Source organism: Corvus kubaryi, unplaced genomic scaffold (assembly GCF_017639235.1).
Source record: "Corvus kubaryi isolate FWS band 111438036 unplaced genomic scaffold, C.kubaryi_AGA036_p1.0 37353, whole genome shotgun sequence".
Taxonomy (NCBI): Eukaryota; Metazoa; Chordata; class Aves; order Passeriformes; family Corvidae; genus Corvus; species Corvus kubaryi.
The window spans coordinates 2,775,302-2,792,674 of record NW_024581115.1 but is presented as its reverse complement, the minus strand read 5'-3'; the positions used below and the strand labels follow the sequence as shown (position 1 = coordinate 2,792,674).

Below are 17,373 nucleotides of genomic sequence, written 5' to 3'. Positions count from 1 at the left end.
TGAAATTTTTAGGTATCCAGGATGATGGAGAGGGGAGGTGAAGGGTTAGAAAACCTGCCAGCGTGGAGCAACCATTAGGCTGCAGGTTCAAGCATTAATAATAGTCACCTAAATGGTATTTATGTACTTCTGCTTCTGCCTGAATTCAATGTGCAGGGAAGAAGGTGACTGGAAATTATTAGCTGTCATGACACCCACTGATTGATTTCTCCATGTAGGAGGAAAAGTGGATTGTTCCACGGAGAAATGGTGTAAGGCAACTGGGCAGTGGGGATGTGGCAGGCTGGTGCAGGTCTCGGGGTGCTTGCATGTCCAAAGCTCTGGAGAGTAGTAGGTCTGGATCCCTGTATGAGCACTGCCTCAAAAGATAAGGGCGTCTTTGGGATGAGAGGTACTTTGCTCCCAGGACTTGGTGGTCAAGAGCATCCCAGTCCCCACCAGTTTCAAGCCCAGTTGAACATTCTGCTGCTGGTGGATGGCAGCTGCAGATTTGTCAGGCATGTGGAGGCTGCTCCTTTGACCATCCCTGTGTGCTAAAATGAGATCTTGCCCAGGGCCCGTTCACCTCCTGAGGAGGCTGTGGGAGATCTGGGGATCAGTTGCTGCTCACCCTTGCCTGGCTGCATAGCACAGCCGTGGACAACACCGTGTCCCTTCCAGCCTCTGTGACTCCATGCCAGGTCAGTCCAGGACACTCCTATTTTGGCTTCTTTGATGCATATGGATTTGTGTCAAGTCTCCAGGTCAGGAAGGAAGGGAATCCTTTTGTTTTGTAAAAGATTTTTGGTATCTTTTGCACATCTTCTGAGTTGTTTCCTGCGAGTGCAGGCACTCAAAGACCCGTCCCACGTCCAGGCAGCAGCTGGTGCTGCACCAGGGGCTCTCTGCATCACACACTGATGCAAACTGCTGCTGTACCCCTTAACCCTGCACCCCGGCTGTCTCACTCCAGCTGAATGGTACAGCCCAGCTTTGTGGTGACATTTCTGATTTGATGCTTCCCGTGTGAGTCTGATTCCTTAGGCTTTGTTTCAGAAGGGCACTTACACAGGTGTGTGCATCCCCGAATCAGTGAGACAGCCTTTCCTTGGAAAACCTCCATCTGCCCTGGGCTCTTCCCAGGAGCTCCCAAGGCCCCACATTCATGCAGTGTCTTCTCTTCCTAGAGGTATCTCCACTTCCACTCGGGCGCACATCCCACATCTCTATTTAACTCCATTACACATCTCTCCAGCCCTGTGCCAGCTGCTCTTAGCCAAGCAATCAAAGCCTTGGCAGCTCAGTGAGGCTTTTCCCTCCCTCAGTGCCTTGGTGGCTTTGCCCAACGTAGAGCTTGGAGCTACTGTCAGCTAAATTCCTCAGCACTCCAGCTGCAAGGGGCACTCCCGTGGCAGGAAAATGAGGTGCCCTATAGGTTTGCACGTGCTGTATTCAATTAGCTCCTGCTTATGCAGAAATTACTCTTATTAATAGCTTGTTGTTGGAGACTGGAGGAGTCAACACTAATGGAAGTCATCGGACCTGTTAATCGCTGGGATCACTGACTTCAAAACCAGCTCTCTATTTGTTATTGAGGGTAATTCTTTTTATGGACCTTATGGGGTTCTTCTGCTTCTTGGGGATTTAAAGGGTTTATGAGGTCTTGTAGGAGCTCCCATGTTTTAATTGACTCACTTGTGAAGCTCTTCCAGGGGTAAAAAATACAGTGGTGCCATGGTCCTCTTAGTCATTAAAAAATAGGCTGTGCCTACAAAGCAGACTTTACCCTGGTTCTGGAGACTGAATTACTTGAAAATTAAATGAGATTTCATGCAGCTGGAAAGGGTATTTATTTTTATCAGATAAATCAGTTCTCTGCATGCTTTAAGGATGAGCCTATATAGATTCCTTGACACCTACCAAAGTTTTCTTCAGCTCCCTGGTTGGGGAACTGTAAGTGTCAATCCTTTCCTGTTAATTTAGTTCAGAGGCTGGAAATACTCAGGCTGTCTTAGATCCTATCATTACAGCTGTTGTTTCAGTTGCCATCCATACCCTCGTGTTATCTCTGCTCAGGCAGCGTTGAGAAGAGACTCTGGCTTGGTGAAATGCGAAAATGATGTGCGCTTTCAAAACTCGCTTCATCCCTGCGTGGATGAAAAATTGCTGCTCTCTGCAGATAGCCAGGCATTTCACTCTGTTCCTTCTTTGATTATTGTGGTTGTTCCCCTTGGGTGGGAGCCAGGAAATTCAGCTAGAGCATCTGGAGCACCCTCAGCTTGCACCAGCAAATGCTTTCATCTGTAAGCACTTCTGGTTGTTGGTGTTTTCCCAGGGATCAGTCCATATTTTTCCCCGGTTCTCCTGGTGGAGGTTTGTCCCAATGCTGTCAGCACCCACGACTCTGCCCTGCTGCCACTCGTGTCCTCACAGAGCCCATTCCCACCCTGCTCAGCCCGGAGCGGGGACAGGAGCCAGTGCTTTTTCCCTCATCTCTGCTGGATTTCAGCTCTTTGTTATAATTGGTTTTTTGCTGATGTTAGGGAACGAGCGGCTTTTCCCCCATGGATGTCTGTCAGCATTAGAGATAGTGTTACCAGCACCAGAAACCCAGGTTCAGCAGAACTGTGCAGGAGCCCTACAGTGACAGCGTTTTTCTTTCCCTCTTTTTATTCCCTCCCTCCCCCTGGTCCCTTCTCAAGTACTAATGGGGAGATAAGTTTCAAACTTGGTTTAGATTAACCATAAATAGAGGGTTTTAAATCTCAAGTACTTACAAGGTATGACCAAGTGGAAATGCAGCTTTTGTTCAGCTTAAGCTCCTTCGAAACCTGGGCAGAGGGATGAGCTAGTTCATGTTTTTCTTGCATTTTCTGGGATAATATTAATCCAGAAATCTCAAGCAGAGAGAGATAAGGAGTTCAGGCAAGAATATCTGTGCCTCGTGAGAGTGATAAAGAGAACCCAGCTGCAGGGCTTGGTGATGAGGGGTGTGGTCTGTTTACGGGTCTGGGCAGCAATGGTTTGTGGCAGGTCCCTTCAGGGTGGGTTGATGAAATTCTCCATCTAATTTGGGGCTCGTCCCTTCATTTGCACCCCACTCTCAAGTTAGACAGGAGGTGCCTGAGGACACAGCCCATGGGCAATGGGGGCCAGAGAATTCAGTTGTTTGCCATGGTTACGCAACAAAGATGTGCTGGAGAGGAAGGTCTTGCACCAGGAGGTGCCGTGTCCACAGGATTCGGTTCCTTCCTTCCACATCCCTGCGGATGTGGAGATGGAAGGGACATTTGTTGATTGGAATGGGGAAGGCTGGGTGGAAGACAAGGAGATTAGCAGAGGTGGTGGAAGGGGAATCCCTCCTGTGCAGACAGCTCTGATTTCTCTGAAATGAAAGCTGCTTTCCTCCCTTTCTTACAGCATTACTTGCCGTGGCATGAAATATTCAGCCTCTATTCAGCCCGTAAGAAAATCCTTCTTTCCCATGCAGTGAAGGGATGTAACTGGACTTGTTCACTTGTCTGTCAAAGTCATTTCCTTATAATAAATGCCTATAAATCCTGAACATCCCAGCAGTCCTCCTCCAGCCCACTGAGCAGCGAGCACGCTGCCCTTTTCCATGTCTCCAGCCCCAGGAGGAGCAGAGCAAACCTGCTGCAATCCTGCTACTTTCTGAATTGTTTTCTTTAAGCAATTTGGCAAAGGACGAGTAGAGGAAGCCTATCAGACCCTGATTAAGCATGGCTCAGGTTTGCAGTGCTGGACCCAGGACTATAGTTAAAGCCTGATACCTTTTAAGGAGCCCCAAAGACAATGAATGTCACTGCTGAAAATATGCGTGGATTGAGTTTCTATTTATAAAGTCGCAAGCAGCTCTGGGGCTAACAGGAGCTGTATTTTCTGAAGGGAACCAAAGTGGTATTTTGGATGGTCATGGCTCGGTGGGTGCACTGATACAGGGGGATTAACGTGGATGTGATGAAGGCAGTGCATGGAGAAGGCTTGTGGGTTGAGTGAGGACACAGCCATCAGCTATCAGTGATGGGGAACTGAGCATGGGAGAGGGCAAAGAAAGGGCACCCATTTTGTTAATTAAGGGCTGCTTCTGTTCGTTAGAATTTCTTGCATTTTGCCCCAGGACTTGTGGTCTGGCTCCTGTTTTGAGGTGGACCTGGTGTGTGTCTGCACCCACGTGGAGGGTGGAGAGGATCTTAACAGAGCAGTGTCAAGTTGAAAATCCTATCTTTGTGTGACCCATTTGATTTTTTTCTTATGTATAGATATTAGGAATCTGCAAGTGATGAGTCAGTAAAACATGGTTGGTGTTTCCTGTGAAATAGCTGAGGTCGCTATTTTCTTTCTGTGTTATTTTTCCTAGTTGCCATGGTAATGATTTCAGAAAGGTTTTATTCTTGCAGCAGTTTGAATGGGTTAGAAGTTTTCACGGTCTTCTGGATCTGCTCACGGAAGCAGAGTGATATCCCAAAGATGTCTCTTGGGATCAGGAGTGATCTGCCTCCTGGCTGGTTGTCCCATCCCTCCTTCTGTGCTGTGGGGTTTTTCTGTTTTATTGTTAGAAAGATAGAGAGGAAAGACACTGGGGTGCTTCTGCTCTTTTGTGTTGGTGTCCCAGGGGCAGGGGCTGGGCAAGACCAGGCTTGGCTGCATCCCAGAGCTCGTTGTCTGGGCAAGGGGGGTGTGGGATCTGTGCCAGTCATGCCCATGGCACTGGGTGCAGGTCTGATGATGATGATGAAGAGCCTGTGCCCTACATGGGTCTCAGCTGGAGGAAGGCAGGAGTTGGAAGCCTTGAAAGCTCTGGGCACTGCCTGCCAGGGCACTTGGTTGCACTTCATCCAGCAGCGGGGCTTGTTTTTCAGAAATTGGGGAACACAGGCCCCAGGGCTTGCAGTTTTCATGGCCCCAGCTCCTGTCCTCACCTTCTTCCCTACGCAGTGCCCGCAGCCTCGCTTGCTCAGCAGACACCTTGGGGCCCTGTGTGTAGGGAGAAGTGGCATGTGCCCACATAGAAATGGAACATGTTCCTTCTGCCATCAGAAATCTTGCTCATGAGCTTCTACTCAGCTTTAAAAATAGGGTGAAAAAAATAAAGAAATGCATTACAGCCTATTTCTGAGTGCCAAAAAAGGGCAAGGTGCTGGTCCACCTTTGAGACACCTCTTGAGGCATTCTGGGGACACCTTCCCTTGCCTCCTCCCATCCCCCCTGGCAGTGCCCTGCTTGGTGCCAGACGGCCCTGCCTGAATCCTCCAGGCAGGGTGCAGAGAGCATGCCCTCCTGGCTGCCATGCTTGCCCCCTGCCAGGCAGGGTCAGGTCTGGGTGTGTGCCCAGGGCTCGCATCCTCCCGCCGCCCCCGATGCTGCGCGGTGTTTTCTGAGCGACACTGCCCTGTCTGCTCTGATTTCATGTGCTGCCACAACTTGTCAATGTGCTGTTTGGTACATCAACAAATCGACACTACACAAACAGAAGGCTAACAGGGAATGATTTATCCAGGACAACACGTCTGTGTGTCCAGCAAGGCGAGATGTCCTGGAAACAAAATTTGGTATTTACTGAGGGCTTGGTGGCAGAGCCGGCGTTTTGTACCACAGCTGAATTATGCTTGGATCTCGCTCTTTCTGGGTGTTGCTCGTTTAATCATAGGATGCTTTCCTTTTAATTAGGCACTGCTGCTACTGATGAGAGAATTAGCAGACTCTTCTTTTAATGGAGAAGCTGAGGCTGTGGCAGCTGTGCTGTAATGGGGGTGGTGGGTAGAGGCTTTGTGCTGGATAGAAACCCCAGGCTCTGCACCTCAAGTTCTGCTTCCTGAAAAATGTCCTTTTTTTAGGGTGATCCTGGAGGGTTTTTTTTTCCCCACAATATATCATTTAGTGAAAGGAAGGATGTTACTTCCCCCAGGTGCTGTGTTGTGGCCCTCAGAGAGAAAATCTGAGTGATTTTTGCCAGCTCTTTTCCTCACAGCCCAGCGAGGATCCATGGAGCTGGTTGTGTGCCAGGAGTCAGTGACTCTCTCAGGTACATCATGTCTAGAGCTGGTCGATAGTGTTTTGATGAGACAGTTATTGTCAGAAAATGGCAGTTTATCACATTTGAAGCTGTTCATGGGAAAGGAGCAGTTTCAGTGAACTGGCCTCAAAAACCCCCCAACTTTATTGGAATATGTTGTCTGAGGTGTTTAAAATGTCCTTTTGGACAGTTGGGGAACAAAAAGTTCCATGTTCTTCTTCAAGCTGACTTTTATTTATGTTTTTCAATTTTGGTTGATTTACAGTACAGAGCACAAGGGATAAAGGATTGGGGACTGAAATAGAGGGTAGAGCCTCCAAGATTTTGTGCAATGTTTTAGTTTGCCAAGTCTGAAACTCTGAATTCCTTTTTGGGATGGGATGATAATTTCAATTCCCATGGGAGAGAAAATCATGTTCCTGCTGTACTGTAATGATGTCTCAGGAAAGAGGTCTCAGACATATTTGTGATTTCTCTAGAGTAGAAGCATCTTATAAATAATCTTATTATCTATATACATCTGTGGCTGAATGAAAATCCCATATCTGGCATTCTCAGAAGGGTCTGAATCCCCACTGCCTGGCTGGGATTCCCCGGGGCAGGATCATGATAACAGCCCCCCTCTCTTGGTACAAATAAATCCCAGTGGTGCTTATGGCAGGGGTGCCCCATGGACCAGCTTCAGCTCTGTGTCCCTTGAAAGGGATGCTGAGCTGCTTCAGGGGACTCATGAGCTGCCCTGGGGACCCCTGAGTGGGACTGAGGGTCTTGGGGGGCTGCTCTGCTCCACAGATGGCTCTGAAATCCCCCAAGTAATTTGCATCGCCCCATCTCAACTGTTTAGGGATGTGTAGTTTCCCAAAGGAAAATAGCTCAGCTGATTTCAGCCAGGTCAGAGTGGGGTGTGCTTCCAGTAGATGCTCAGCTTGCCCACCCCAGCAGAGCTCCAGGCTGCTCTGGAGACTCTTCTCTTCTCCTGGATGCATGAAAGGGAAGTCTTCCCTTTCTATTTCAACCCAGTTTGGCCACTAATCTTAGATTTTTGGATATTAATTCTCACCTCTGGTTCAGGAGTTCCCACTCTTCATTTTTATTATGTCTGCCCAGTGTCTCAGCTAATAAAACCTGTTTCGTGCAAGAGAAGTGAAAAGGAGTGTGTGGAGGAGGAGTGGGGGGGCAGGCAGCTTTTTTGGGGTGAAGCAGTGGGAGGCAGAAGGATTTGTCACTGCTGTGTCCCATAGCATTCCCAAGCCAGTGCCAGGGCTATTTGGGTGTTGGATATCTCCTGAGCTGGGTGGTCTGGGAGGGAAATTTCATGGGCCAGAGGGATCATGGCTCCTCCAGTGTGTGCCGGGGGTCCTGGGAGAGTTTCTGTGTAAGTGCTGCTCCCCCTCTGCCTCCCCACATCACCCAGCTATGCCCTGCCAGCACCTCCCATCTGGATTTGCACGTTCCAAAAACATCTCTGACCAGAAAGTACCCGAAGTCCAAAGTTTCATGAATCCATGCTACTAACATGTCAACCCTTCCAGTGCTGTTGGGTTTTCCATGTCAGCCCCCACGAGGAAGGGATGTTGTGGGTGCGGGAGATGCTGGGCAAGGGGTTTAACTGGGTTGTGCCTGCAGGGCCAGTTAGATTTGACAGCACCATTGCAGAGGGGGAACAGAGGGTGGAAATCAGCCTTCAGAGTCCAGGTTAGTGGTGCTGATGGATGAGAAGGAAAGCTTCCAGAACCACGTCTCCTTTCCAGCCGTATCACTGCGGTACTGATAACAGCACAGCCTGCCTCGGCGCTGGGGCACTCATGAATGAGTTGGCATTTTTTTGTGAGTAATGTAGAATTGCAGCTCTTGCAAATTGTCCTGAGGTACAACTTGACATATAAGTTCTTGGCCTATTTATTACCCCATGTCTGAGTGTTCCCATAGGTATTACGGCATTAAACCACAGCCGAATTTAATATCAGGAGCCGCAGCATTTGTATTTTAGCTGTAGATCAGTGAGCAGGTGATTTGGGCTGTGTGCATGGTGTGTTTGGCAAGCTCTAGCCAAGGGATCTGTTTTTCAGCAAGGATATTTGAGGTACAAGTTGTGTTCAACACCTTTTTTTTTTCTTTTTTATTACATTTTCTTTTAAATGCTGCTGTTTTCCCCTTTGCTATCCTGTGTCATCGCAAGCTCCTTCCAATATCTGTGCAAGTCCTCAGGGATTCACTACTGTGCTGAGATAACACCACACCAATTTGGGTCCCCATCTACCCTCAAGCTGGGTTGGAGGAACTTGAGCTGCAAAGGCTGGGCCTGAGTAGTTTGACCCTTGGAAACAAAGATTCAAATGCCTGCATGGGTTTATGTGGGTTTTTTCCCCAGCATGTATCTATGAACCCTTTGGTCACCGTAGTTTTTTTGGGGCTCTGAGGCACGGATGAGCAAGTGTTGACTCTGTCCCTGAGCTCTCTGCTCTCATGGTGTCAGGGTTGGGTGACCTCAAGTCAAACCCTACAGCCTGTGCTGTGGTGTGGCAGCTCCTGGTCTGTCACAGGAAGTTTTTGGCCAGTCATGAATGTGTTTCATGTAAGTGGAAGGTGCAGTCAACTGCATGTGTGGCACATTGTCTTCTGCTCATAGCGTGGCTGCTGTGAACGTGCACATCTGGCCATAACCCACCATGGTTATGGTCCAGGCATCTAAAGCCACAAGTGGGGATTTAGACCAGCCAGTGCCAAACTGCCCCAGGGGAGCCTCGCAGCCGCTGTGTGTGAGGTGTGAGGTGAGCTGTGCCAGCCCACTGCCCCGCGCCACCTCAGCGCTGCTGCTGTGACCCCACCACCGTCTGCCAGCACAGCGTCAGCTCCTGATTTTAATGAAGCCTTGCAGCAGAAAGGTGCAGCCACGGCCATGTGTTGGGGTTGAACGGGGAGAAGGGATCTGATATGTGGATCCTGTCTTTGCCACTGACTGGTCCTACACAGACTACACCACCGGGTTTTGTCTTCTGCCATATGTTTTCCGATAATGCCCGCCCACCCGTCGGGAAAAGCGCGGCGCTGGGCATCTGCAGGCATTGTTGGGAACCCTCTGTGCAGCGTGCTAAAAAAACATAAAAGGTATTAATTTAGGTCTGAGATTACCAGGAGTGTGTTTGTTAAGTTTTTGGGGTTTTTTCATACCTCTGTTTTCAGATTGCCCATTTGGAATGCCAGGATCAGGTCCTTTCTCTGTTGCAGATTTGGGGCCTCCTGATAATGAGATTTTTTTTTGAGTAATGAGATTTTTTTTTTTTGAGCCATCCTGGTTATATCACCTCAGATCTCTGCTTTTGAAAAATCTTAGCTCAAATCTTTTGATGAGCTACTAAATAAAAAGACAGGCCCTAAAGGGATATTTACGTGAGAAAATGGCCCGACTTTCCCTTCTGCATAAGGAGAATCAGTGTGGGGGATGTCAGAGCCTTAAGCCTCAGTACATGCCACTTCTGCCTAAACCTCCTGAGGTGGTACTAAAGCTCTGATTAACGTGAAGTCCATGTCTGGATTTACCTGCTGAAATTACAATGGACTTCTAAACCTTAAACACGCTGAAAGTATTTTCCTTCCATCTCCTGGGCTTTGAGTGAGCTATTGCCATTTTCTCACCACATCATTAGCATCAGTATTCTCACACTTGCAGTATTGGGGTTTGTTGTGTTTCCACATGTGATTTTTGGATATGGTGCTGTGCTGTTTGTTTCCTCAATTTCCTTCTCTTCTTTCCCCAGCCAGAGGAACTTACCAATGCCCTGGAGATCAGCAACATCGTCTTCACAAGTCTCTTTGCCCTGGAGATGCTGCTGAAAGTCCTTGTTTATGGTCCTTTTGGCTACATTAAGAATCCATACAACATCTTTGATGGGATCATTGTGGTGATTAGGTACAAACCTTGAGCTTTCTTTATGTGTGTTTCTCCTCATTTAGCTGTTTAATTAAACAGAAAGTAATGGAGAGTTGGCATAAATACCTTCCTGTGACACTTTACACTTCCCTCTGTAATTAATGCACTTAGACATGATTGCTAATACATATCTTGGGATGATTTTATGGTCATTTTAGAGAGAGGCCCAAGCAGAAAGCTATCAGTCCCGATGTCCTGGGACAGCCTGGGATCCAAATGGCACAACCAGTCCCTGATTAAGTATCTCTGGTTTTTTGGCACATGCAAAAGCTATAATTGCCCCTGCAGCTGCAGTCACTGATTTCCAGGCGTATTTTTGACACTCAAGTGGGGCTCTGCTCTTTGCAAGCCTGGACAGAGTCCAGATCACCGCAGGCATTGGCAGCACATCTCTGCCCACTTTCTATCTCTCTTCTCTCTGCATTTCACCTTCCCTTCACTTTCTCTCCTCCGGGCCTTTGCACAAGGCATTGTTCTGTCACCTTGCATTGACCTTTTTTGTCCTCAGCGTGTGGGAGATCGTGGGCCAGCAGGGCGGGGGGCTCTCGGTCCTGCGCACCTTTCGTCTCATGCGGGTGTTGAAGCTGGTCCGCTTCATGCCAGCCCTGCAACGCCAGCTTGTCGTCCTCATGAAGACCATGGACAACGTGGCCACCTTCTGTATGTTGCTGATGCTCTTCATCTTCATCTTTAGGTGAGCACTTCCAATTCCCTGTCCTGAGGTTGCTCTGAGTTTTTAGGTGGGATGCTGTGGTGGGATGAGGAGATGACAGAGTCCATACCAAGACACAGCTGAGCTGAATGGTCCCAGGAACAGCATTGCTGGCTGTGGTTTGCTGCCCTAAATTCTCTCAGTTGGCCCAATGAGACGTTTGTCTTTGCAAAATGGTTTACAAAGAAAATCTTTCAGGCTGGATGATTCCTTGACATCACCCCAAGACAGCAATCCTGTTACATACCAACTATCCGAAAGCCTGGTACTAAAAATATTGCCAAGGAGAGGATGATGTTCCTAAAAAAATGTCAGACGTGGCAGTGCTTGTGCTTTTTCATGGCCTCGTCTTCAGACAAGTAGAAATGTTAGAAACAGGGTTGGCGTAGCCCTGTATTTTTAGATTTTGGTCTAGATTTTGAGAGGAGCCTTTCTCCTTCTACAGCCAACTGTGGTGTTTGAGCAATGCAGGCACTGGGAAGGCTGAAGAGAGCCAGTCTCTTCCAGGGGATAATGTCCCTTCTTCCAGTGAGACTCCAAAACTGCCATTTGCAGCTGTGGTGCTCAGTAGAGCTGTAAATAATTTGATTATTCAGGTTACTGGCAGACAGCAGGGAAAAGCAGATTATTCCTTTAGTACCTATCCGTAATGAAAGGTATTCTGTTCTCCTGTCAAAATTGAAAAAGCTGTTTTGAGTCCCCTGATATGTCTTACTCAGGCATTTCACAGAAACCCTTTTTGTCTTCCTAATTCAATTGAAGCATATTTTGCTGAAAATGTGTCATTGCAAAACAGAAAGTCAAAACATTTTGTTTAGAAAATGTTGAAAGACAATGTTTTGACTAACAAAAAATGAAGCAGAAGAAAAATAAGGAGCAGACATACTTTTTGGTTGAAACTCCTTGACAGATTTGACCTAAATTCACAACTGGTTTGCGTGATCTCAAGGCATGTTTTTCAGCGAACAAAGGATCCATCTTTTTAAAAAAAACATATAAAGGAATTACCCAGGTGAAATCAGGAGACGGTCACCCTGCTGTGTGATTACTGATTTGTGTGGTGGTCCCATTGTTGAGCCCCTGCTTCCTGTCATTTGCAGCATCCTGGGGATGCACCTCTTTGGCTGTAAGTTTGCTTCGGAGCGGGATGGTGACACTCTGCCCGACAGGAAGAACTTTGACTCCTTGCTCTGGGCCATCGTCACTGTTTTCCAGGTACAAAATGGAAAATGCCACAGCTGATGGGCATTTTGGGACTGCAGAGACTGGGGTTGTTTCCCAACGCATCTGATGGAGCTTAGTGAAGCTCCATGCCGTGGAAAGGAGATAACCCAGAACCACAAGTGCAGGTTTACGGGGGCTTTCAGACTGTTTTCCAGACCAAATCAGAATCCTGGTGAGGAGGGGCTGCCAAGGCAGGAGGCTCTTGTGTTTGCACACAAGATGGACTGGGTGGGTGAAAGTAAATGTAGAGGGAAAGGTTGGAAAGGAGGAGATCAGGACCATTTGCAGTGGTATTTCGACAAATAATGGAATCTGGTTTATAGCTGATATGTGCAGGGTTTTTTTTTCCTAGCAGCTCTGGGCCCTGTAACTCTGGGATCTGTGGAGGACTTTTAGTCATTTTGACTGACCAAAGGAAAGGTCTGACCAGTGTGATGTTACCCTCCCTTATGGCTGTCCCTGGACATGGGGGATGGTCAGGGCACTTTGCGCAGGGTCCTTGCTGGTGGTTAGGAATCACAGTCACTCTGGTCCTCTGGTCTTCTGTGGCTCAGAAGGGATTTATCCTCTTGTGGTTACAGCTACAGTGGATACCCTAAAAGCTTGTCTGGCCTATCCAGAGCGTGGATACCCAGCATGCTATCCTCCAGCATCTCCACAGTCCTGATACCCTTCCTCTGCAGATTTTGACCCAGGAAGACTGGAACAAGGTCCTTTACAATGGGATGGCCTCCACCTCATCCTGGGCTGCTCTCTACTTCATCGCTCTCATGACGTTTGGGAATTACGTTCTCTTTAATCTGCTGGTGGCCATCCTGGTAGAGGGTTTCCAGACAGAGGTAATGTCCTCATGCTCGTGCCTTTGCTTTCTTCTCAAGTTTCAGGGCCTCCAGATCCTGGAATCTGATTTCTGAGGCGGACAGCAATACCTTGACAGAAGTGGTATGGGGAAAATGTGGGGTAAAATATTAGGTCTTCTTTTTATGGTTTTTTTTTTCTTCTTTTTTTATTTCTGTAGCCATGGTGCAATTTAATACAGCAAACCCTCTAAATGAAGGGCTTAAATGAAAAGCATTGTTAGCATTAATGCAGGAGTGGGAATTGAGGGGTGAGTCAGGCACTGCGGATGGGATTGCTGCTATGACAGTCTCTTTGAAACAGTTTTCCCCGTGTTTGTCATCCAGATTAAAGGCCCCTCCTGAAAACTTACACAGGCTGGTAAGAGATTAGTGACACGATTATCTTTTTTCATGGTATGCGTTCATGGAGCTCTTCCAGTTTCCAGCCCTGCAATGCTCTGCATATTTTAAAGTATATGATTTCTGGTCTCTGCCATCTGCTCCCTCGCAATGGGAGCTTCCATGAGACATCCTGGGTTTCTGGAGGCTTTGAGGGGCACATAGGCTTGAGCTCAACCTTTTTTTCCATCCTACTGCCAATCCAACTGTCCAGCTTGGAGTGGGTGTGCATGTCACCTAGTCCCCCTCAGAGTGGGGGACCTGTGATGCCCACCTTCTCCCTGCAAAAAACTTTTCAGCTGTTGAAGAACCCCCATAAGGGGAGGGGACCCTTACACCCTGCCTGGGTGGTTGGTTGGAGATGTAAATATAACCTAAAACTCCTCACTGGGGTCTGCTTGTATGGGCTGTGCTTCTACACTCTATCTCTGATTTTTATAAGCATTCTGGGGTGAATAAATATTATTTAGGATTTGTTGTATGTGTATTATAATATCCTGCCACCCTACAAACAGATCATTACTATTTTTGAAGTCTGGAGTTAAATTAATGGAGTCATACCAGGACATAGCAAGAAGAAATATTTTTTTATATCGTCTGTCTCCGTGCTGGTGCTTTTCTTTTTTAATTGTTACTGTTGTAGCTGTTTCTGTCTGTAAATGCCCCCCACCATTCAGCCAAAGGGACAATCACTGCTGGGTTCTCTAGAAGAGCAAAATGTTCCCTTGCCCAGTTCTCTCAAATAGCAAAAATGTTCCCGTGCCTGAGTGAGAAGAGGTACAAAGCTCCTTGTCTGCTCCTGGTGACAGCTTCGAAACCCAACCTTTGTTCAGTCTGGCAAATTGATCTTTGAAGGTCACCAGCACAGGAGATGCACACCTGGTGCACCCACTGTGCAGAGAAAAGGATACAGCCTTTAAATGCAGCAGCCCCTTTGCCAGCCCCTGGCCCTCGAGGGAGGCTGACTCCTCTGCCCCTTAGCTCAGCCTGCTTTCCCATGGGGGAGCATGCTCCTGCTCCACCACTGCAGCATGCCTCTTCCTGGGCAGCAAATTATCCCTTGCCTTGTGGCCACCTGTGCCATGGTGCAACTCCCTGTAAAGTCATGTCCTGCCTTAATGTGTTGTGGTTTTATTCCAGTAATGATGTCCTTGAGAGTATGGCTACCCCGGAGTCAGGGAAATGCCTGCAGCACTCCTGAAATTTGCTCTTGGCTATTTGCTGCAGCTGGGCTGCTGCATCCACTGCCCCCACCTCTCCTCTCCCAGGGCAGTGCTGGGCTGGTCTGAGCCAGCTCCAGGATATCTGTGTGAGCTGAAATATGCTTTTAGGGCTGTGTAAATCAGGCAGGAACCTCTGATTTTGGACAGCACTGGGACAGCCTGAAGCCAGTGATGCTCATGCCAGTATTGAGGTGGGCACAGGGACCAGGAACCAGAGCAGCCCCTGAAGAGCTGGTTTGCCAGTCCTGCCCAGCAATGGCAATTTTAACAAACTCACACCATATTTCTATAATTTGTGACTCTGATTACACTGCTATTTTATATCTCAGGCACTGATGATAGCTTTTTAATAATAATCTTCCTTCCACATCCTCGTTATTCTGAGTCCTCTACATTCTTCCAGTGAAGTGCAATGACACCAAGAGATCCCTCGGCTCAGTCCAGGTTTCCTGCAGCAGACAGGGAGCAAACGTCTCTGGAGGTTGGGCCCCAGGTCTGGCCTTGCTGGTTTATGTTTATTCAGCTTTGCTGGTGTAGCTTTGCGAACAGATCACGTTCTGGTTTTTGCAAGCCAGCACAGAGAGGATCCTCTCCTAAGCAGAATTAATAGAGAGATCATCTCTCACTGTAAACAAACCCCGGTGTCTCCCACCCGTGACTGCACTTGACTCTTCTGAGTTGAGTTTGTTGGGTTTTTTTTTCCATCCTCCTTCAGATTTCTGGGCTGAAACACAATCCTGGGGCTGCTGCCTTTATCTCCCTGGTCCTTGAGTGCCTTTCCTCAATCCACAAGCACCTCGTTAATTTTAGTGCATGGCTTTGCAGCCCCAGTTGCCAGGCAGCAGATGACTATAAGCAGCTGAAAAACTAAAAGGGCCTTTTCCAAACTTTAAATACAGAGCAATATATTTTGCAGGATTGAGGTGGGGTTTTTTTTCCCCCATTTTTGCCTTTAATTTGGTAACCAGCTTCTCTCATGCAAGAGGCACAGGCAGGACTTTTTACCACGTGGTTCTTTTTGACTGCACGTTCCCTGATTGAACTGGACCCTGGTGTTGGTGAGGAGGAGGTGAGCAGAGGACTCCGTTTGATCAAGCTGCTAAGTGGAAATTGCTGCCTGACCACTCAGGTCCCTGCCTTGGAGACTTCTCCCTGAAGAAAGGAATTACTCCCCTTAGTCAGGCATAAAGCTCCTCTCCCAAGGGAATTCCTAATAGTATTATCTCCAAGGCGTATTCTTGCACTGGTAATCCTCCCAGTTTGTGTCCTGTTGTCCCCACCTGTCCTCACTCGTGGGTTTGATCCTCCCCCTCCTTTGTGCCCCGCTCCCTCCCTGGCACCCCAGGTCCTCCAGCCTCTCCATCCTTTTCTCTGCAGGACATTACCTGCTTCCTTGGGGAAATACGGATGTTCAACTTGTGGGCTTTCACCAGGGGGAACAGCCCCTCCTCCTGCAGGGGAGATTTTGGATGGTGTTCTTCTTGCATCCCTTGCCTATTGCATTCCTATCGGCTTCAGTGGGATTTTCCTTGTGAAAGGAAAAGTTTCCATCTTTTCCCTTTCGATGGCTTTTCCATGTCTCTCTCTGTTACAAGCAAAGACTTTAAGCTAAGTGTCCATCACATTGCTGGCAAATCCTTAACCTCTTCATCCCAGCCTAGGCTGGGATGAGTTTTGTAACCATTTAGCAACCAGAGGAAAGATCCATTGCCCTGTAGGCAATAAATTCAGCTGGTGGGACAATCTGTGCCCTCCTGCTGCAGCATGGAACCCCCTCCCACCCCGTGGGACAGGACCAGGCACCACCACACTGCTGGAAAGTGCTGAGGAATATGGGGAGAGCCACTCGAGCAAGGGGAAACACAGCAAGGTGAAAAATTATGTGTGGTTTCCAAGTGGGAAGGGAAAGGCTGACTTCTGGTGCTGTGAAATGATGTTGGGGTCCTGGGGGTGGCAGAATTTCTCAGGATGGGGCTGTGCCCCTCTGGCTGCAGACCCCTGGTTTAAACTGCTGATTTAAATGGGTGTCTCCACCAACAGGGCTGAGGAGGGACTGTGTCTCTCCTGAAATTAGGTATTTCACCTACAAGAGCACTGATATTGTGTTAATCAAACATTCATTAAAAGCCTCCATTGCTGCTTAATGAAGGCGTAATAAATAAAGATGCTATTATACAGCTGCAAAAAAAAAAAAAAAAGTCATGTTTTCAATTATTAGCTGGTGTTTCATTAGCACAATTATCACTTAGGAGCTGAAGCAAGCTCTGTTCGAAACACTTAATTTAAAGGGTGTAAGGCTGGTCCCTTCAAAGGGCTTCTCTCTACCCACTCTCTCCCTGTGCTGAGCAGAACGGATCCAGTGCCTGGCTCTCCATCGTGGCCACACACTGCCCTCCTCCCCCTTCCCCTCTCCTTCCCTCCCTCTTCTTGTGTGTTTTTTGATTCCCCACTCAGTCCTGCTGTTGAAACTGTGAAAATTGAACCCCACCTTCCCCTTCCTCCCCCCTCCCTGCCCCCGTTTCTCCTTCAGGAGATCTCCAAGCGAGAAGAAGCGAGTGGGCAGTTAAGCTGTATTCAGCTGCCTGTCGACTCGTCGGGGGTACGTACAGCACATCCCACCGCCACCGTGCTTGTCTCTCGTGGTGCCTGGTCACACACCGTGGTGCTGTTCTCATCGTAGTAGCTGTCATTCTTTTGGGGTTTATTTGGGTCTTTTGGAAGTAGTTTTTGGTTTTTCTTTCCTTTTTGTCACCCTCATTGTCAAGTCAGCCCTGATTTTAAGTCCCTTCCTTCTTTGAGTGAGCCAGGTAAATTAAGGTGGGTGCTTCAAAGTGGCTGATGTGGCTCCAGCCAACAGCTCTCGCTGACCCCTGTCTGGATGCCTGCCCTGGGGAAGGCTCCCCAAGGGGCTGCCACATGGCACAGTCACATCCTGGGGATGTGGATGGTGATGCTGATTGCTGGGCACGCCTGCCAAGGCTCCCTCACACAGGCGGGGGAGGATGCCCAGGAGTGAAGGGACCTGGAATCAA

The 17,373-nt window shown here is 48.2% G+C and overlaps 1 protein-coding gene across 27 annotated transcripts in view; it reads left to right on the top strand.

Moving 5' to 3' along the window:
- The window catches only part of CACNA1G (calcium voltage-gated channel subunit alpha1 G), a 146,504-nt gene that overhangs the window by 68,994 nt on the left and 60,137 nt on the right, over positions 1–17,373 (top strand). For 21 of the 27 annotated variants that reach the window (XR_006016725.1, XR_006016726.1, XM_042032425.1 and 18 more), the window contains exons 11-15: positions 9,772–9,923; positions 10,453–10,638; positions 11,757–11,871; positions 12,564–12,719; positions 16,872–16,940. Coding sequence is in view for 25 of the 27 variants with exons in the window: in XM_042032425.1 (XP_041888359.1) it covers positions 9,772–9,923; positions 10,453–10,638; positions 11,757–11,871; positions 12,564–12,719; positions 16,872–16,940 (678 nt within the window). In the remaining 2 variants the exon portion in view is untranslated. The remainder of the gene's footprint in view (positions 1–9,771; positions 9,924–10,452; positions 10,639–11,756; positions 11,872–12,563; positions 12,720–16,871; positions 16,941–17,373) is intronic. The other 6 variants (XM_042032427.1, XM_042032429.1, XM_042032441.1 and 3 more) reach the window with 1 other exon arrangement.